Below are 20,890 nucleotides of genomic sequence, written 5' to 3'. Positions count from 1 at the left end.
AAAGAATCTAATTCATCCAAAGCAATGTGGAGGGGAGATTCCAAAGAGTTTCAGGCAGTTTTATCAATTTCTGTGGGGCCCTTCCTAAAGTTATTGGAAAGGGCTGAGCAAATTCTAGCAAAGCTAGCAAGGGTTGTGACATCCTTCCTGATGATTTTCAGTTCCCCTTTTCTCCACCATTTCCTAAGACACAGACTTGGTCTCAATATCATCACTGAAAGGTAACTTGCTGGAGTATCATACAATGGTTCGTTTATGTCTGTGGAGTTCTTTGAGTGATTCTGTTAGAAAGGAGAGGACAGGCATCAGTAAGGATATTTATTTATTTACTTAGTTAAAATATTTATACCATGCCCCTCCAGAACACTACTGCTTGGGGTGGCTCACAACAATAAAATAGATACAATGTAAAATAAAACTAATAAAATTAACCAAATTAAGTAAACAAGTTATGAATGAATGAATAGCTTTATTGCGATCATTGATCAGATGTGCATACAAACAAATAATACTACATTCTGATAAGAATTCAATCATACAAAGTGCATAGAAGCCTCTTGTAGCAGCATCTAGAAAGTAGGGCTAGAAGTTAGCTGTTGGCGGATCTTAACAGCAGCCACACAAAATTTGGCAACATTGTAGGTGATAAAAGATTTCTTATCTGCAAGAAGGAGTGTGGCATAAAAGTCAGCAGTTCGGGTAAACAAGTTAAAAGTCAGGCTAAAACCACAGTCAGGATTAAGTTCCAAATTAAAATTTATTTTAAAAGCTGAAAATTGAGAATTATAAAGACTAAAGAACCTACCAGATATAACCAAAGATGGAGCATTAAAAAGCCTCTTTTAAAATATGTGTGTTTAGTTGTTTTTTAAAAACAGTGAGAGGGAAGGAGCATGGCGAAGCTCTTCAGGGAGGGCATTCCAAAGCCAAGGGGCCACAACCGAAAAGGCCCTGTCTCTAGTCCCTGCCAACCGGATCTCTGTTAGTGGCAGGCCCATGAGCAAGGCTTGAGATGATGCACGGAGGGCCCTGGCAGGTTTGTATGGGCGAATGTGGTCTGACAGGCACCCCAGCTCCAAGCCGTGTAGCGCTTTAAAGGTCAAGACTAGCACCTTGAGTCTAGCCCTGAAGCAAACCAGTAACCAATGAAGTTGCTACATGATGCGTGTGACACTCATGAAGCAACTTGTGCCCACAAGCATCCTTACAGCAGCATTCTGGACCACCTGAAGTTTCTGAACCGTCTTCAAGGGCAGCCCCACGTTTGGATATTACCAAAGCATGAATGACTGAGTTCAAGTCCAACTTCTCCAAATAGGGTTGCAGCTGAGGTACCAGCAATAGCTCATAAAAGGCACTTCTGCACACCTTTACCACTTGCACCTCCAAGAATGGAAAAGATGGAGGTAGGGAATTGTGAACTAGTGGCAGGGCAGAGCTAAACCACCACGTCCATAATCTTTCTAATTGTTTCCTTAGTTTTCGTCATTAAATACTTGCATTATGTGAGTGCCCCATAATTTACTAAGCATCATGCAGTAAACAGTATTAGCACAAGTACTAAGCACAAGCCCTATAGCAATCTATTTGCAGTGCAGTTTGGAAAGTGGAAGGTGAATGATGAACTGTTAGTGTCCACCCCCCTAAGAAAAAACATCTGCCTCCTAAAAAAGTATTAACCCTGTCTGTGTTCAAGCCCCCGGGCTTGGCCCTAAATCCAAACTGTGTCCCTTGGTTGCTGCAGATGCTCTCTTGCTCTGATTCTTTACAAGAGACACAGTCGTATATCGCCAGCAGTTTTCCATGCAGTTCCAGCTCTGCCATCAACAGGTCACTTGGGAGAATAACCCAACTGCATTCACACTCTCCTTGAGCAACCAGATGAACTTTACCCATTTTTCAGCTTCTCTGGAGCCCAGGCATGTTGACCAGCTGGAGCCAGTAACCCAGCACCAGACTGTGTCTAGGTACTTTCCTAAGATAGAAGAATCTGCTTGCATAGTTTTGTCATCTTCACTTAATTAAGCATCTAAAAATATCTCAGTAAAGCTTTGAATGACTATGGGACAAACTAGATGTAATTTTAATCACTCCCTTAGGCCTAGTGGGCTTGCTTGGTTTTTGGTAAATAGCACACAAGAGGAGGGGGGGCAGTCTGAATCAGGGCCATGGTAGGGGGATGGTGCTTTAATCCTGTCTCCCACATCCTGATCCAGTTTGGAGTAGGGATGTGCACGAATTGCGATTTGACACACAATTTGCAACGCCTCCCTGGCCTCTTTAAAATTGAGGAGAGCAAGTGCATACTTGCTCCTCCGCTGCTTGCTGCCACTTCCTGAATTGGTGGCACTCCTCCCAGCTATTTTTGCATTCTAGCGGTGCTCTCCCACAGCTGCCCTGACATAGACACGCACATGGTCTCTGCGCATGTGCATGTTGGCGTCACACTAGGGCATTGTGCAATTTGGCATCACATGTCGAATTGTGATTCATGCGCATCCCTACTATTTATGCTATTTGCATAAATGTATGCTATTTGCCCCGGAGGGGAGAAAATCTTCAGCTGGATTGGGGCCATGGGGGGCAAGGTTAAAGTAGCCTGTTCTCTTGCCACAGTCCCAATCCACCATATCAGTGGTCCCACCACTGACCATACTATTTATGAGGGGAGGAGCAAGCATGCCAAAATCAGTGATGAGATTAAAGTCACTAGTTTGGTCTCATTATTTCTTTTTCAACCCTTCTGGAATTGAGATGGGGTAACTAGTGCTTGCTTCCTTGAAGGTCCTGGAGCTGCAGCTAGTGGATATGAATACAAATATGATTAATATTTATATGCCGCTTTTCAACAAAAGTTCCCAAAGTGGTTTACACAGAAATAAAATAAAATAAAATGGCTCCCTGTCCCCAATGGGCTCACAATCTAAAAAAGAAACATAAGATAGACAACAATAGCAGCCACTGGAGGGATGCTTTGCTGGGGATGGACAGGGCAAGTTGCTCTCCCCCTGCTCAGTAAAGAGAATCACCACTTTTAAAAGGTGCCTCTTTGCTCATTTAGCAGATTTTCCAGTTAAACCAACATGACTGCCTACAGGTATAGCCCTCTTCCCAGAAAGGTTCACGTTGCACCCACTTCCTTGACCCTCCTCCTCCTCCTCCTCCAGGGAGCAGAAATGTACTGGCAACACAGCTTTCAGGCCTCTCCTTTGATGCCTCCTGTCTCAACTGGAGACTGTCTGAGAGTCAGATAAAGGCTCAGAGCTTTCAGGCAGTGCTATGGCCTGTAGCATTTCCAGGGCTTGGTTTCAGATGCCAGTGGTGGTGCTGCATTGCCTGGGAGATGAAGATGCTCTGCCTGCCAGCCTCAAAGCCATCTCCTTGATGTGGCCACTGACAATCTCCGTAACGTGCTTATTAGTGGGAATTAAGAGCTGGAGCTGCTACTGCCGCTCTAGACAGCAGCAGCAGGAGGAGGTTTCTGGGACATAATAAATAAAACAGAAGCACTTTGACATCTTCAAAGGGTTTTGTTTTAAATAGTGGCTTTTCTCCTGGGGACCCTCTTAGCCTTCGTCTTTCTTCTTTGCAATAATTAATTCAAGCTGCACTGCGTGCTTGCATTTGCCTCACTGAACTGAGCTGGTCCGAGTGGCGGTGGGGGAGGGAGGGGGGGAGGCCTCTCCCCCAGATCGTGTCCTGAAGCTTTTCCGTCTCTTCCTGCTCCTGTGCAAGAAGCTCCCGAGAGCTTCTTGTTCTGTCAGCAGTCGTAACCCAGGGTCGGCAAAGTCTCTCACGACTCCCAGAGAGTCAGGGCTCAAAACGCACCCCAAGAAGGTGAGGGCCTACTTTGGAGACCTAGAGGTTATAGTTCACTCTATTGAGCCCCTGGACAACTTCTGCAGAGCATTTGCCATCGTTAGCAATGGTGGAGTTTCCTGCATACATAGCCTAGATGAGACCTAGCCTACACATGTGGCAAAATAAGGTGGTTTCACTTCAGACTGCAGGTGGGTGGTCACATTTTGCTATGTATCCCACATGTAAAAACTCACTGCAAATAGAAAACTAGCACAGCTGGCAAAGGGCTGGAATAGAATCCTTCTTCCTAGTGTGCTGGTTTTCAATTTTCAAGAATCCTGTTTCATGTGGAGGAACATTCAAAAGCAGGATCCCCCATCTGAAGCTGAAGCAGTGCATTCTAATCTATCGCCTCATTTTCACCGCACTCTCCGGTATACAAATACAACGAATATACCCCTTTTCAACCAAAGTTCCCAAAGCAGTTTACACAGATATACTTAAATACAAATAAATAAAATGGCTCCCTGTCCCCCAAAAGGCTCACAAGCTAAAAAAGAAACATGAGGCAGACATCAGCAACGGCCACTGGAGAGATGCTGTGCTGGGGATGGATAGGCCCAGTTGCTCTCCCCCTGCTCAATAAAGAGAATCACCACTTTTAAAAGATGTCTCTTTGCTCAGTTAGCAGGTATGGGCTGGCTTGGACTATATTTTCCTCTCCTGAACCACCCCATGTAATTAGAAGAGGGACAACTGGGGGTGTGCATGTTCTTATGTTTTCCCAGCACATCCTGACATCTGCCTGGTCCTTGCTAAGCGGGCAAAGAAGCATCTTTTGAAGTGGTAACTCTCTTATATTTAAGAGGGAAGAGCAACAGTCTGTGCTCAACCCCAGAAGAGAGCATCTTTCCATTGGCTATTGCTGGACTTTGAGCCCTTTAGGGACAGAGAACCATCTGATTTTTCTCTATGTGAACCATTTTGAGAACAACTTTGTTGAAATGTGATATATAAGTATTCTTAATTTTAATAACAATAGCCGTAATAATAAATAAATAAGTTCCCCCAATATGCTGCTTGAAGCTGGACTTTCAGCCCACTTGCTTCCTCCTCCAGCTGAGCTTGAGAGGCAAAGGAAACAAAAAGATTCCTTTGCGAAGGGCATCCCAGGGTTAGCATTTATCTTGTGCTGTTAGTTTAATAACTATCAAAGCTGTTTAGTGCACAAACCAGCACAGTAAAGCCCTTTCTCAGCCTGCCAGCATTAGCTGTGTTTGTCCAGGGTCAAAACATCACAGAGGAGGAATTCATCGCCGTAATCTTGTCTTAGTTCCATCCTTTATGTCTTTTTTTTTAAAATGTGGAGTTTTATCACACTTGCCAAACCAAAAACAACCAAAGGCATCACATCATTTGCCCCTTTAATATTTCAACACTGTGATGGGCTTCCTTTCCTAGGTGTCAGGATATACCCAACTTGAAGGCAATGCAGATTGCTTTCCTTTTGTCTATCAGTATGACTCCAGAACTGCTGCCTTGTTTAAACATTCCATTTCAGCCAGCTGTCTCTTTATTTTTCAGCTGATGTCATTTAATGACTAGATTGATTTAGCAATTGTATGTATGAAATATGCTGGGAAAGTGGTCAGCCTGGTTTCTTCCTTGTGTTGCATTTATCTTCTCTTAGTCCTCATCGGTGTGTGCAGGAGACAGGACTGACTCTTGTAGGATTCCAAAGGTCAGGCCTTGGAAGGATGGAGGAGCACCTATCCATTGCAATGCTCTAGTACTACATTGTAGGAATGATTAAAATGTAGGATTCCTACATTGTAGGAATGATTAAAATAACTGTAGAGCACTCTTCCCCAAAAGCACTCAGTCTCTTGGAGGCAGCCCATCTTCCTAGGTTGCCCTTTTGATTCTCACAGAGCCCTCGGAATACTTCCATGCACCATGAAATCAGAGAGGAACAATGAAGTATGCAGATTCTGGGCTGATTAGGGGAGATCTAAATCAGCAATATCAGAGCATGATGTGAAACATTTGTGAGATTCTCTTTTGTGATTCTGAACACTGCTGCTTAGGAACATCGGAAGCTGCCATATACGGAGTCAGACCACTGATCCATCTAGCTCAGTATTGTCTACCACACAGTCTCCAAGGTTTCAGACAGGAGTCTCTCCCAGCCCTATCTGAAGATGCCAGGGAGGGGACTTTGAACCTTCTGCATTCAAGCACGCAGGAGCTCTTCCCAGTGCGGCCCCATCCCTTACAGTGCTCACGCAGGTAGTCTCCCATTCATATGCAACCAGGATGGACCCTGCTTAGCAAAGGGGATAAGTCATGCCTGCTACCACAAGACCGCTCCTGATATATTCTTCTGAGGTTATGTTACCTGCTGTGCAACTAGTTATTGCTGAGCTATCTGAATTTTCTTCTTGATTCCAGGATTGTGCTAATGGATGATGCTGTGGACTGCTTGATGTCCTTTTCTGACTTCTTGTTTGCTTTCCAGATCCAGTTTTACTACTCAGGTGAGCGCAGCAACCCACTTCATCATGTCTCCTACCCCTCAGTTGCAACAGGCAGGTCAGAAACAGCAGGAGTGGGAGCAAGGTGGACCACGAAGCCTTGTTGTGCAGTATGGAACCCTGCTACATATGCCTGAGTTGGAGGGTCACTTCCACCATTACTAATTTCCAGAAACACTTTTGTGACGGAATAAGTATGAAAATGGCACATGGCTCACTCATATGCAAAGACTGCACACTTGTCTATTTCACAGCATACCCATATGACGATTAGCACATAGAGTGCCGTAGATGTATGGTGCAGTGGAATTGGCCTTGCAGCAATTTGTTTTTAGTCGTGTGTGTCTGCATGTGCACACACTTTTGGTTTATTTTAGTGTGTTGCCACTGTATTTAACTGTCAACTGCCTTCATTGCACTTCTGTGCAGAAAGACAGGGAATACAATTAATACACTAGAAATAAATTGATCCGCTTGTGATGACCTGCCCATAGGAGATTTTCACATATTTCCCCTCACAAAAGTGCTTACCATATAAGAAATCCATAATGCTTGAAGTAGCCCTGAGCCTTTTTTCTGGGAAGCAGTTTTGTGTCTGCACTGAAGAAAGAGACTGAAGCAAAAGACTCTAGTGTTTGTCGGGGGGGGGAAATCTTAAAACTGATCATGGGGTAAAGTAGTGATAAAGAAAAGGAAAGATTGTGCCATCAAGTCAGTGTCGACTCCTGGAGACCACAGAGCCCTGTGGTTGTCTTTGGTAGAGTACAGAAAGGGTTTATCATTGCCTTCTCCCGTGCAGTATGAGATGATGCCTTTCAGCACCTTCCTATATCGCTGCTGCCCAATATAAGTGTTTTTCATAATCTGGGAAACATACCAGCGGGGAATTGAACCAGCAAGCTCTTGCTCTCTAGGCAAATTGCTTCCCTGCTGCTCCATTAGTAGTGATAATTCACATCATTCATGTCCCTTCTGAGAGTTGGAACTGTGTGTGCTCGGTGACTTCTTCTGGTCTCTTCTCTATGGCCAGTTTCACTGTTGTTTCTCTCCAGACAGAGATAGAATCCAGCTGCATAGCAGATAATGCCTCCCTCTGCAGCTCCTATCTCCCTCCACAATTATGCCATTTCAGGTGCCTTTCCTGAGGACAAGCAGAGCCAGACGGAGAGAGGGGAGGGGGGAAATTGGGTCATTTGAAATGTATATCATGTTTGGACTTCCCTGAATTGTGGGCCATCAGAAGAACCTTAACAGGTCATCCATCCCTCACATGCATAATCCATAGGCTCCTCGCGTATGCATAGAATTCACCACTATCCTCCTCATCCACGCACCATAGCTTTCCCAGACTACCCCAAAAACCCACATGCATGCAAACGACGCAGAGTGGAATCTACATCTGTAAATGGCTGGCCAACTCCATAAACAAACTTGTTTAAATGTAGACTCTGGACGTAAACAGCAGGGACGGTTTGGAGCCTGGGGGAGAGTGCTTTCGGCCAGCTTCCCTCCAGTCCTTCCTCCTTCAGGCCGCATGTTGTGTTTACTTTGGAGATGTGCTGAAGCACACTAGGCTGCAGACTGGAGCCTGCTTAACCCACCTCCTTTGGCACCTTCCCCAGTTCCAAATAGGCTGCATCTAACTTGGGTGGTGTTGGTCTCTGTAAATAGGGAGGTTTTCATGGTTAGATACTAGTCTGATTGGGTGGCCTTAATTTTATACCTCCTTTATAGACTCAGAGCTTAAAGGGATCAAAAGCTGTATTATTTCAGTCTCTGCCCAAAGAGCAGGACCAGTAGTCTCCCTCAAACCCCTCGGAGGTCAACCTGCGTTGCCCATGTGTTTTCTGTTCCCCTCTAGGTAGTGAGGACAAGGAATTTGTGGGCTCTTCCTCACATATCAATGCAAGTAAAATCACATTTCTTATGTATACTGTGGGTAGTGAAGAGGTTTCCATGTCATCATCCTGTGCATACAGCTCTAGGAGGAGGGATGTATACATACCCAACATTATCCATCGTCTGAAAGGCTGGGTGATTTTGACTCACCATTCGTGTCACTAACTACGAGTTCTAAGTTATCAACCTGTTTCTCCAGAGTTTCTTGAAAGTGTGGCTGTCATCTATCAAGATCTTTTGACGGGTAAGAATCCCAATACCGTCATTGTGCCAACATCGTCTTCTGGGCAGCATCGATCACGCCAGGCTCCAAGTGAATGCAGCCCACTGGATGGGGTGGAGGCAACTGCCTTTTACCAGTGCCTTGAGTCCCTGTGTGACAGGTCCAAATACAGGTAAGGCCTGAGGCAGGCTGGCCATGTTCAGAGCAAGCTGTGGTTCATCTTTAGCCTTAGAATTGAGTGATGATGGTAGTTACACTTACAGCTGTCAGAATGTAAGAAATGGCTTCTCCATCTCTTCAGGGATGAGGCTCTAGCTCAGTGGTAGAGCATCTGCTCTGCCTGCAGAAAACCCCACGTTCAATTTCTGGTATCTTCAGGTAGGGCTGGGGAAAACGTCTGTCTAAAACACTGGATAGCTTCTTCCAGGCAGTGCAGACAACACTGAACTTGAAGGACAGTGGCCCGACTCAGCAGAAGGCAGCTTCAGATTCTGTGGAGCAAGCAGCTGTTCTTGAGTTACTGCCAGATGTTCAAATTCATTGGCTCCATGGAGAAAAAGCACTTTAAAAGTAACATGTTCAGCACCCTTAAAGCTAGCAGCTGACATGCTATGCAAGGCTCAATCAGCCTAGGAATGGAGCATTAACACCGTTGTTCAAGAGTGCTCTTATGCAAGACCAAACAATGACGCTAACACAGTTGCCCAATAGAAGGCCATTGGAAACGGCCCTCTATCGTGTGCAATTGTGGGGTCTTGTGCCAGAGCACTCCTGTGCAGCTGAGCTAGTGCTCCATTCCTAGGCTGATGGCGCCTTACATAGTATGTCAGCCCTTAACTGATAACAAACAAACAAACAAACTTTATTTGTTAGCCACCTCATAACAAATTGTTATCTGGGTGGCTTACAACACAACATTAAACATGAGATAAAAAACAACACATTAAATCATAACTGACCAAGAAGAGGGTGAAGGGGAAAAAATACAAAATACAATACAAGACAATTTTAAAAACTTTTTAAAAAATCAGTTACAATCAAATCAAAATGTAAAAACATTAAAAACCATTGACAACCATTGTTGATTAGTATGCAAATTATATTGAAATAAAATTAATTGATTAGAGAAGTGGGTATGAGATAGCTTGCAGTGATTGTTATTAGAAATTGTGTCATTTTATATTTTTATTTATGATCGCTAGCCACTTTGAATAACTTGCAGTAAGGCAGAACAAATATATTATTAAAATGTATTGCGTTATTGATAATTGCTGAAAAGGAGTGTTGAACTGAGGTGAACTATAAAATATATAAATGATGGCAAATAAATAATGCCATTTCTAAATCACATTGAAAAGCATTTAATCTGTACTCCACATGCAGTTTTAAATTAGCGTCTTCTTACCAATATACTAAGTTACAATCTTTGGATCTATATTTCATGGGGCATTCTCCCTTACCAGATGAAGCAGGGGCAGGGCTAAGTAGCCTTTGGCATTACAGCTGTTGTTGAACTACAACTCCCACAAATTGTGGCTGGGGATGATGGGAGTTGTAGTTCAATAACAGCAGGAGTGTCAAAAGCTGTCTACCCCAGTGTAGGGCTTCCAAGCCTAAGGGTGCAGCCTCATAAGTACGCAAGAACAGCCCTGCTGGATCAGGCACAAGGCCCATTAGTCCAGCATCCTGTTTCACACAGTGGCCCACCAGATGCCTCCGGGGAGCCCACTGGCAAGAGGTATATGCATGCCCTCTCTCCTGCTGTTGCTCCCCTGCAACTGGTATTGAGAAGCACCGTGCCTCTGAGGCTGGAGATGGCCCACAGCCACCAGACTAGTAGCCATTGATAGACCTGTCCACCATGAAACTGTCTAAGCCCCTTTTAAAGCCATCCAAGCTGGTGGCCATCACCATGTCCCATGGCAAGGAATTCCGTAGATGAATAATGCGCTGTGTGAGAAAATACTTCCTCTTGTCGGTCCTAAATTTCCTGACCTCCAGTTTCATGGGGTGACTCCTGGTTCTAGTGTTGTGAGAGAGGGAGAAAAATGTCTCTCTGTCCACCCTCTCCACTCTATGCATAATTTTATATACCTCGATCATGTCTCCCCTTAGTTGCCTCTTTTAGAAGGTAAAGAGCCCCAGATGCTGTAGCCTAGCCTCATAAGGAAGGCTCCAGGCCCCTGATCATTTTGGTTGCCCTCTTCTGCACCTTTCCCAGTTCTACAGTATCCTTCTTCAGATACGATGACCAAAGCTGTACACAGTATTCCAGATGTGGCCCCACCATAGATTTGTATAAGGGCATTATAATATTAGCATTTTATTTTCAATCCCCTTCCTAATGATTCCTAGCATGGAATTAGCCTTTTTCACAGTTGCTGGGCACTGAGACGATACTTTCAATGAGCTGTCCACCACGACCCCAAGATCTCTCTCCTAGTCAGTCACTGACAGCTCATATCCCATTAGCGTATATGTGAAGTTGGTGTTTTTTGCCCCAATGTGCATCACGTTACACTTGCTTACATTGAACTGCATATGCCATTTTGTCACCCAGTCCCTGAGTTTGGAGAGATCTTTTTGGAGCTCTTCACAATCCATTGTGGATTCCACTACCGTAAATAGTTGAGTGTCATTTGCAAATTTGGCCACTTTGCTGGTCACCTCAACTTCTAGATCATTTATGAACAAGTTAAAGAGCACTGGTCCCAGTACCGATCCCTGGGGGACCCCACTTCCTACCTACCTCTATTGTGAAAACTGTCCATTTATTCCTACTCTCTGTTTCCTGTCCTTCGGCCAGTTACCGATCCACACATGAACCTGTCCCCTTATTCCATGACTGCTAAGTTTACTCAAGAGCCTTTGCTGGGGAACTTTATCAAAAGTTTTTTGGAAGTCCAAGTATACTGTGTCAACTGGATCACCTTTATTTACATGCCTGTTGACACTCTCAAAGAACTCCAAAAGGTTAGTGAGGCAAGACTTTCCCTTGTAGAAGCCTTGCTGGTTCTCCTTCAACAAGGCCTTTTCTTCTATATGCTTAACAAATTTGTCCATAAGTATGCTTTCCATCAATTTACCCGGCACTGAAGTTAAGCTGACCAGCCTGTAATTTCCCGGATCCCCCATGGATCCCTTTTTGAAAATCAGAGTCACATTGGCTACTTTCCAGTCCTCTGGTACAGAGCCTGATTGTAGGGACAGGTTATATATTTTTGCTAGGAGATCTGCAATTTCACATTGAGTTCCTTCAGAACTCTTGAGTGGATGCCATCTGGCCCTGGCGATTTGTTAATTTTTAGTTTTTCAAAACAGTTTAGAACAACTCCCCTTGTCACCTCAAATTGGCCCAGTTCCTCAGCTGCTAAACCTGAAAAGATCAGTTCTAGAGAGGGTATATGGTCAGTATACTCCACCGTGAAGACAGATGCAAAGAACTCATTCAGCTTCTCTGCAATATCCTCCTTAATAATCCCCTTCACACCCTCATCATCTAAGGGTCCAACATCCTTCCTGACAGGTTTTCTACTTCTGATACATTTAAAGAAGTTTTTGTTATTCCCCTTGGCACTTCTAGCTATATGCTCCTCAAACCCTCTCTTTGCATCCCTTATTGTCTCCTTGCATTTCTTTTGCCAGAGTTTATGTGCCTTCCTGTTCTCTTCATTTGGGCAGGACTCCCATTTTCTGAAGGAAGTCTTCTTCCCTTTTATAGCTTCCCTGACTCTACTTGTTAGCCATGCTGGCAATCTCCTTCTGGGTATACATTCCAACTGTGCTTCTAGTACTGTAGTTTTAAATAGGTTCCATGCTTTCTAGAGTGATTTGACCCTCCTGGCTTTCCCTTTCAACTTCCTTCTTACCAGTCTCTTCATTTTTTAGAAGTTTCCTCTTCTGAAGTTCAACACATCTGTGTTGGACTTCCTTGATAATTCTCCACTTGCATATATGCTGAATTGGATCACACTATGGTCACTGCTACCCAATGGTTCTGCAACTCTGACATCTAGCACCAGGTCCTGGGCACCACTCAGGATTAAGTCCAAAGTCGCCATCCCTCTCTTTGGTTCAGCTACTCACTGTTCTAAGGCACAATCATTTAGCACATCTAGAAATTTGGCCTCTCTGTCATGACCTGAATGTGAATTTACCCAGTCTATGTGTGGGAAGTTGAAATCACCCATTATTACTGCCCTGTCTCTCTTTGACACCTCTCTTATCTGTTTCTCCAACTCCAGGTCACTCTCAGCGCTTTGATCCAGAGGACGATAGCACATCCCTAGTACATTTCCTTTCAGTCCTCATAATGTTACCCATAATGATTCTGTGGAGGACTCTGGTCCACCTAGGTTTTCTAGCTTATTGGAATCTATTCCTTCTTTGATATACAGTGCTACTCCTCCCCCAATACTCCCCTCCCTGTCCCTTCTATAGAGTTTATATCCAGGAATAATTGTGCCCCACTGGTTCTCACCATTCCACCAGGTTTCTGTTACACCCACTATATCTGTGTTTTCATTACCCATCTCAAGCTCCAAACCTATCTTTTTATGAATTAACCACTGGATTCACCATTCATTCATTCATTCATTCAAAGATATATATCCCACCTTATGGTCCCAAGTCAGCTAACATGTAAAGCTAAAAACAGCAAAACCCAATCAGTAAAATAGTAAAGCAAAGCAACCCAAGAGTAAAATTAATAGGGACACAAAAACTTCAGTCAGAATGGATGAATAATCCATTACAAAATACATGTTTTTTTAAGTTAGTTACCCTGCTAACTCGGCAAAGAGGCACCTTTTAACGTGGTGAGCCATTTTTGGAAGGGCGGTATAGAAGTCGAATGAATGAATGAACTGCCAGAAGACCATCAGAGAGGGGGTGTTTGCAGGGCAAGTGGGTTCTGTAGTCTGGGAACTGCAAGCAAGAGGGCCTCACCCCATTTAACAACCAATTACACCTCCAGTGGAAAGACAGAGGAGTCTGCTGACTCTCCAGTATCACCATGAGTGCCTTAAGGGAATTTGTTATCATTTGGAAGCTTTCAGACATTGACAGACATGCTGTTAAAGCAGGAAATAGATGGGCAACTTCACAAATATGATACCAGAGTTCTCCCACAAGTTATTTTTTGTGATTAAAAACTCATATAGAAAGGTTTGAAGCAGGTTACCACAAAGGACATGGCCACTTCAAATAACTTGAAAATGTATTCATTTATTACATATTTATCCTACCCTGAGCTCAGGGTGGCATACATGGTACTTCCCCAATACCCATTTTATCCTTATAACAATCCCGGATATGGGTTAGACTGAAAGAGGGTGCTGGACCAAAGTCACCTGGTGACCTTCATGGCTGAGGGAGGTATGAATCTGAATCTCCCTGATCCTAGACAGGTACTCTAACTACCACATCATGTTGGCCTGGCAGTGGCCATGATTTTCTCAGTTCCATACCATGTGACTTTTAAAATATGGTTTTGCTTGCAGGAGCACTCGTGCCCTGGGAAGTCATCCTTAGCTTAAGGCTGTACAGGGAGATTCAAAGGACAGAGACCATTTCTTCTGGGCCATAGATTTGGCTTCCTATCCTTCATTCACTGTGAGGAAGACAAGTGCCAGCCCTTACAGAAACTTATTTTAGCATTTCAGTTTGCACAGGTCAAAGCAACTTTAGAAATGCCCTTCAGCAAGGTGCTTACCACCTCCCCAGATTATAGGCGGTTATGGTTGCTTGTGGATATCCAGCTCAATTCATACAGGGCAGGAGCAGAAGAAGACCGGATGAGACTGTTTCCTCCTGTTCCTTTTGGAGGAAATGGTCAGGCTGCAAAGCTCAACCTGATTTTGGCAGATCCATCCATCCAGAAGCTACAAGGAAGGTGATGTGCTGAAATGCAGGCTGGATTAAATTTCCTGTGTTCCTCTTGTTTGCCTAGCTGTCCTCCCTCTGCGGTTGTTAAGGAAGTTCTGAGCAGTGTACAGAGACTGACCTTCTATGGATTCCTGATGGCACTTGCAAAGCATCATGGGATCAACAGAGCCCTTGGTAAAGAGAAGACCCTTTCTATGTTTTCTGTGATTCTGGGTTTTAGGGACATTGGTGGAAGGTTTTAAGTGGCTATTGAGAAAAATGCCTTTGCCACAAAAGCACAGTGCAGGTGCCTTTTGAAGCAAAGAATCCTAGATGAGTCAAGCAAGAAAGTCAAGTCACATGATGCAGGAGAGAACAAAACAATCTATCTGAAGGTGCAAACATTGTTGTCTTTTGTTCCAGTTGCCTAAAGGCAGTATTACACCTTACATTTTTAGAGGTACCACCAAGATTTTTAAAGTGTCCATCTAGAATTCTAAAGCGTAAGTATGACAAATGTGTAATTGGAGACATGCGTCTCATACAAGCCAATTCATCAGGCAGCTGTGATTGGCTGCAGCTTATTGAGTATTATTGCCCTGCAAAATGAGTGAAATGGCGCCAGCTGTCCCCTCACAGCTCTTCTAAGTTACACTGTTGGCCCAATAATTTGTGGTTCACTGACGAATGGTGATGGGATCAGTTGAATGATTATTGGCTAAAGCGAGCCTATCAGATTTCACATTTAATCTGGCCACATCCTTCCTTTGTGACAGGTTTTAAACTATTGTTGGATTCTGCATTCGACTAGATTGAAACCTTGCAGTTTGGTCCTGTTTCTCTCCCCAGCTGGGTAGGTGGGCTAGACTGTGGCTAATTTTGCTGGATAGCAAATCGCTCCCTTCCATGCCATCTCCCTTTCTTGTTCTTATTCTCTGAAGCCAAGAACAGTGGGAGCTATTCCTGGGATGAACCCAGAAACCCCAGGCGAAGCTAAGAAAAGAGAAGACAGACATAATGTATAGTGTGGTGGGGACAATTTGGAAGCAGCCTGCATTCAGGCTATTCCTCTCCAAGGCCAAGCTCCAGAAAAGAAACGTTCTTCAGGTTTGTAGCAGAAGCCAGCTATGCATACTAACTAGCTCCCATTTATTTTATTTTATTTTATTCATTTATTCATTCATTTATTTGTTTATTTCGATTTCTATACCACCCTTCCAAAACTGGCTCAGGGTGGTTTACACAGAGAAATAAAAAATAAATAAGATGGATCCCTGTCTCCAAAGGGCTCACAATCTAAAAAGAAACATAAGATAGACACCAGCAACAGTCACTGGAGGTACTGTGCTGGGGGGGTAGATAGGGCCAGTTACTCCCCCCCTGCTCAATAAAGAGAACCACCACGTTAACAAGTTAGCAAGGGTAGGAGGCCTCCCTGCCACCACTGGAGCAGTTTCACACTTTTGACGAAGGTTCTTTTGTTTTAATTAGTAAGATGATGAGCAAACATTCGTGAACCACGCCTTAAAAATCAGCCAAAGGCAGACACCCCTCCTGAAACATGGGTGCAGGTTGAGAGGACAGCCAAGCCAGCCGTCAGTTTGCTGCTGGGGATGTTTGTAATTGCTGTTGCAAAGCTGGGCTCGGCCTGTGACAAATGGCTGCGCCTAAAAGCTGCATGCACAGGCACCCTTTTCACACCTTCTGCCAAACGTGCAGTCAGTAGTCATATGCGGGGCAGGGGGAGACATGAATATGCACTATTTTGAAGGAACATAGGCAGCTGCCATATACCAAGGCAGACCATTGGTCCATCTATGTAGCTCAGTATTGTCTACAGAGACTGGCAGCGGCTTCTCCAAGGTTGCAGGCAGCAGTCTCTCTCAGCTCTGGCTTGGAGATGCTGCCAGGGAGGGAACTTGGAACCTTCTGCTCTTCCCACAGCAGACCCATCCCAGAAGGGAAATATCTTACAGTACTCTCTTGTGGTCCCCCATTCAAATGCAGCCAGTGGACCAACAAAGTGAACCCTGTTTAGCAAAGGGGATAATGCATGCTTGCTGCCACAAGACCAGATCTCCGCCCCGATCAGAGCAGGATCTCAGATTTCTGTGTCCAGCTTTTCTCAACATAGATTTTTATTTATTTAAAAGATTGACATCTGAATGTCTCACACACCTTCAGCCGCTGCAAGTTGCCCTGGTCCTGGGCCTTCCCTTGCTGGGGGAACTTCCGTACCTGTCTGAGCTGGCTGCTGCTTTGTCCAGGGGTATGTCTTCTCAGCCCAGGCCAGCGTTGCTCTCTCCCTTGCAGTGCCCCAGTCCCTGCCGACCATTTGTGCTGCTGCTGCTGCTGCTCTCCTGGAGCAGGGCTGTTTACCCAGCAGCAGCAGCAGCACAGAGATTATATATCAAAGAGACACGCATCCAAGCCTGCAATCCCCTCTGCAAACAGGCTTAGAGAGCAGCCTCATTCACTGGGGAAGCCGATGCCTGGATTGCACCCAGCCAGGCCTTTCTTCCTGGTGACAAAATCCACTTCCAGCAAGGTGCAAAAGAAAACAGATGGGCTGAGAAAGTCCTGCCTCCATTGTGCCATGCACAAAGTGCTGCGTGGGCTTTCCCTTCCATTAGGGAAGGCCTGCCCCCTGGCCCCCTGCCAGCCTCCTGCCGAGGCCTCTCACAGGGAGGGGCAGCAGCCGCAAGTCTAACAGGTGCTATCCTCTTGGCAAGGAGAGCAGGATTCTTCTCCTGGTGTCTTTTCATCTTCCCTGCATGCAGCACGATTTGAATAGGCTTTGGTCTGCAGGGGATCACAGGCTCCCCGAAGCAGCCCTGCGGCGAGGGCAGTTCCAGGCGAGAGCTTCAGAGCAGGAAGGCGTTTTCAGGCAGGGGCCCACTCCCCCTCTGCTCTCGCAGGGGCCTTGAAACTGTGGCAGCGGCAGCGGCTTCATCCGCCCTGCTTAGAAGAGAGCTGGGGATTAGAGGCCGGCTGATGAGTTTGTCAGGCAGATTGCAACGCCCAAGCCTAACTCCTGGGTCAATATTGATTCAGCAATCCTCTAAGTGCTGTTTACCAACCCTCCCAAGAGATTGGGGTCACTCCAGAGACCTTTCTGTGCATTCTGCAAATGCAGGGAACAAGCCCAGCCGCTGGCTGGGTTCATCCAATTGAGTCCACAGGCGGCGGGTGGCAGGAAGGAAGAGTTTTTGCTGCTCCATGCTTTTGTGGCATAGTGCCATGGGCACTGGAACAGCTGGTTCATCAGGGTACAGGGGAAGCACAAGCCCGGAGTCCAGGCTGGTATCTTGAGGCCGAGTAGTACCTCGGAACCTTTGCTCGAGCCTCTCTCTTTTCCCTGGTAAGAGAGAGCACAGGTTCGGCCACTAGGGGGCAGCAGCTGGCAGAAGAAACCTTCCCTCTTCAGTTGGTTCCTAAATGCGTGTTATATCTTGCTCCACGACTGACTCCATATGTATTTGGAAGGGCTAATGCAACTGGAATCTTGCACTTGTCTGCCATGAAATGCCAGTAGCTCTTTTGTTGTTGTTGTTGTTGTTGTTGCAGAGCTGCAACAGGAAAGAGTAATATGAAGTGACACAGCAGGAGGAGAGAGTGCTCAAGTCAGCCCTCCTTCACTGCTACTTTTTTGCTTGCAAGGTTAGGTTCCATATATGTTTACCCTCATAAAGTGGCTGGAGCTTTGTGAGGAGGGGTTGGGGAGGATCAAGAAGGTGCAGCCAGGCAGACATTTAACAGGTGCAGTTTCCCTAATCACTTCCTAGAGATGCCCCTGATGAATTTCCGCCTGATGAATCACTGATCAAGGCAGAATGTGGGTGTATGGAGCCTCATTTCTAAAGCCACCATCATATACCAGACTGTACAAAGTCTTTACAGCTTATATGGCGTGGAAGTTAAGATGGGCACCTTAACTTGCAATTTCCATTCTTTTTGGGCACAAGTAAAAATCTAAAGCAGCTTAACTCTCATTTGAAACCAAGGGTTTTTGGATTACTGAAGAGATGGCTGCTGCACAACCTCTTTGCTTGAGGACAGAAATTGGTTAATATGGGTAGCTTCCGGTCCCCTTCAGACCAAAGCCTATTGCAATCATCCTGCATCTCTAACTTTGGCAATGAGACATGGGAATCTTGTCCACGAAGCATTTTTTTTTCTGCTTTGGAAGGAACTACTGCCAGAAAGCAGACCAGCTGCCTTAGCAGATCATTGCTCCTTGGCTTAGATAGTGGTTTTTCTGAACTGTTCCAGGCTCTTGCTTCATGTAAAATCAGCATTGCTCCAAACTCTGCATGGTGAAGGATCAAGGCTCTCAGCCTAGAGAAGGGAGGCGGATAGTATTGGAAGGAGGGCCCCTCCCCTGTGCTTGCAATCACATATTCTCAGCATATTCTTGGTAATCATGGGATAAGTAGCAGTGACATGTTTTGCTTTACATGTGGTTGTGGCCATTAATAGCCCCTGGGCCTTGCCTACAGATAACCATGTGGTCAGCTAATGGCACTCTTATATCTGTTATGTGAGTAGTCTCCTCCCTCCACAAAAACTTGTAACTGTTGAGTCAGCTTTCCCTCTTGCCTGCTGTTACTTAATAGATCTTCTAAAACAATTATCATCACTGTTTTTCACATGGGTGTCACTTTAATTTAAAAAAAAAACTAAGTGTGCAAGCTATTTCGCCCGACACTGACCTCTGCACAGTGCTGCAGTTTTCCCTTTAAGAGAAACAAAATATTATCAAACCTCAGCCCCATCTTGGAGGGTATGCATGGGGTGCTTGGTTTGATCGGAGCCAGAGCTAGCTCCCAGGCCATGCAATGAAGCACACTGTTCTGGAGGACACTTATGGCTGTAGCTGGCCTTTAAGCTCTTTGGATTTTTATACATTAAAGGCACACTTTTGCTTGCATTGTGTACAAACTGCACTGCTTCCTTCAAAGGATTCCTCCTGTGACACTGTAGCATTTGCTGAGCAACCAAAGCATTATGATTTGTATACATCACTTTCTCCAACCCAGAGAGAGCACAGTCAGTCATTGGCACTGTGGTTATGGTGAAGGATGTTCTAACTGCCCAGAGTATCTGCTCATAAACTCACCAAGGCAGGGATCCTGACCATATGGTGGTGGCACAAGCGCAGACTCAGTCCCTCCTACCATCCACTAGGCGATAGAGGCATTGCATTGTGAAGGGCAACACAGAGAGCTCTTGGCTCCTGCTCAGTGCTGTGCCATTTTTGTAAAAGCTGTGTGGATTCTACTATACAATTCCTACCACCAATTAAAGAACCACCAAAAATATATGATTTGCAGAAAGGGTCACATCTCTTGGTCAATGCTGATAATCTAACAGAGTTTACAGAAGAACGATATGTATAGCCTCTGCCTGCTGAATGTGATTTTGCAGCTTGAGAATTTGGACATGGATGCGCTTGCTAACTTGGAACCCATGTTGAAAAATCTGCTGCTGCACACAGCAGGCCAATTCTCCTCTGCTAGGTTGGGTTTTTTTAAAAAAATAAAGGTTCTTTTTAGCTATTGGGGAGGTTCATATTCTCCCCTTTTTACAACACACATGACAGTTTTAAAGGTAATCAGCAAGGCTCACTTGATCTTCTGCTACTATTGCCAAAATGTCTCCTGTAGGAGCATCACACAACAGCCAATTGCAGTGATTGTGGGAAAAAGGTCATCAGTCAGCTAGCATGATAAATGAGCATTTGCAAATGCTATTGTTTGGTGAAAGACTGCCAGACACGGGCATCACGTAGCGGCATACTATCCAAGGAATGTGTCACCCACAGTGCGGAGGGCTGCGTTCGCTACATGAACTCAACTCTGTGACTGAACACCAAAGAGCTGCAGCCGATCATTTTTACTTCTCCCTTGTGCAGGTCAGCTGCATTTGGCACCAGCTCTTCAAATCATTGCTGTGGGGTTGATGTCTGCTCCTGCAGCCTCAGGCTGACTCTTTCCTTGTTACTGTTTTCTATTGCAGGAGCCCTCCCAGATAAAGCAGACCTACTGCTTGACCCACTTATGGATCAGGAACTAGAGAAACTGTAAGTGCATGCAAGATGCAAGAAACCTAGAGCGGTGTGACAACAGACAAGGCAGTATTACCTTCCAGGTATCTGCCCCAAACACAAATTGATGCGGTAGCAAATGCTACTTTGCACTGTAGATAAATGTGTTGAGGGGAAGATTGGACCCAAGCAAAGGAGAGCTCTCCACTATAATGTGAGCAGTAAGAGAATCCCTCTTAACACAAAGGGCAACTTTGTATAGGTAGGGCTTCCCTAATACACTTCCATGGCTAAGGAGGAAAATTCAAATAGCATCCCTCCCCCACTTCAAATGGAACAGATATAAACTTCCTGGTATAAGCTGTGCACAGGTTGTAGCTCATGGGTCAGATCTGTCCACCTGTCACCCACTATTGATACTCAGCATAATGATACGCAACATTTGCTGCCTTGGGGGTGGAAGGTAGATGCTATTAGGAAAGGAAATTCATGGTTTACACAGCAGAAGGACTTACAGAATCA

At 45.1% G+C, this 20,890-nt stretch overlaps 1 protein-coding gene across 6 annotated transcripts in view; it reads left to right on the top strand.

Moving 5' to 3' along the window:
- Positions 1 to 20,890, top strand: part of CSTPP1 (centriolar satellite-associated tubulin polyglutamylase complex regulator 1) — a 191,377-nt gene that overhangs the window by 168,838 nt on the left and 1,649 nt on the right. For 5 of the 6 annotated variants that reach the window (XM_053256428.1, XM_053256466.1, XM_053256445.1 and 2 more), the window contains 4 exons: positions 6,253 to 6,338; positions 8,434 to 8,629; positions 14,408 to 14,517; positions 20,341 to 20,404. In XM_053256428.1, coding sequence (XP_053112403.1) covers positions 6,253 to 6,338; positions 8,434 to 8,629; positions 14,408 to 14,517; positions 20,341 to 20,404 — 456 coding nt within the window. Of the gene's footprint in view, positions 1 to 6,252; positions 6,339 to 8,433; positions 8,630 to 14,407; positions 14,518 to 20,340; positions 20,473 to 20,890 lie in introns of all 6 variants that reach the window. The other variant, XR_008308669.1, reaches the window with a different exon arrangement.

The sequence above is a fragment of the Hemicordylus capensis genome, chromosome 1, assembly GCF_027244095.1.
Source record: "Hemicordylus capensis ecotype Gifberg chromosome 1, rHemCap1.1.pri, whole genome shotgun sequence".
Taxonomy (NCBI): Eukaryota; Metazoa; Chordata; class Lepidosauria; order Squamata; family Cordylidae; genus Hemicordylus; species Hemicordylus capensis.
Note: the sequence above shows the minus strand (reverse complement) of the source record. Positions and strands in the feature narration are given on the sequence as shown.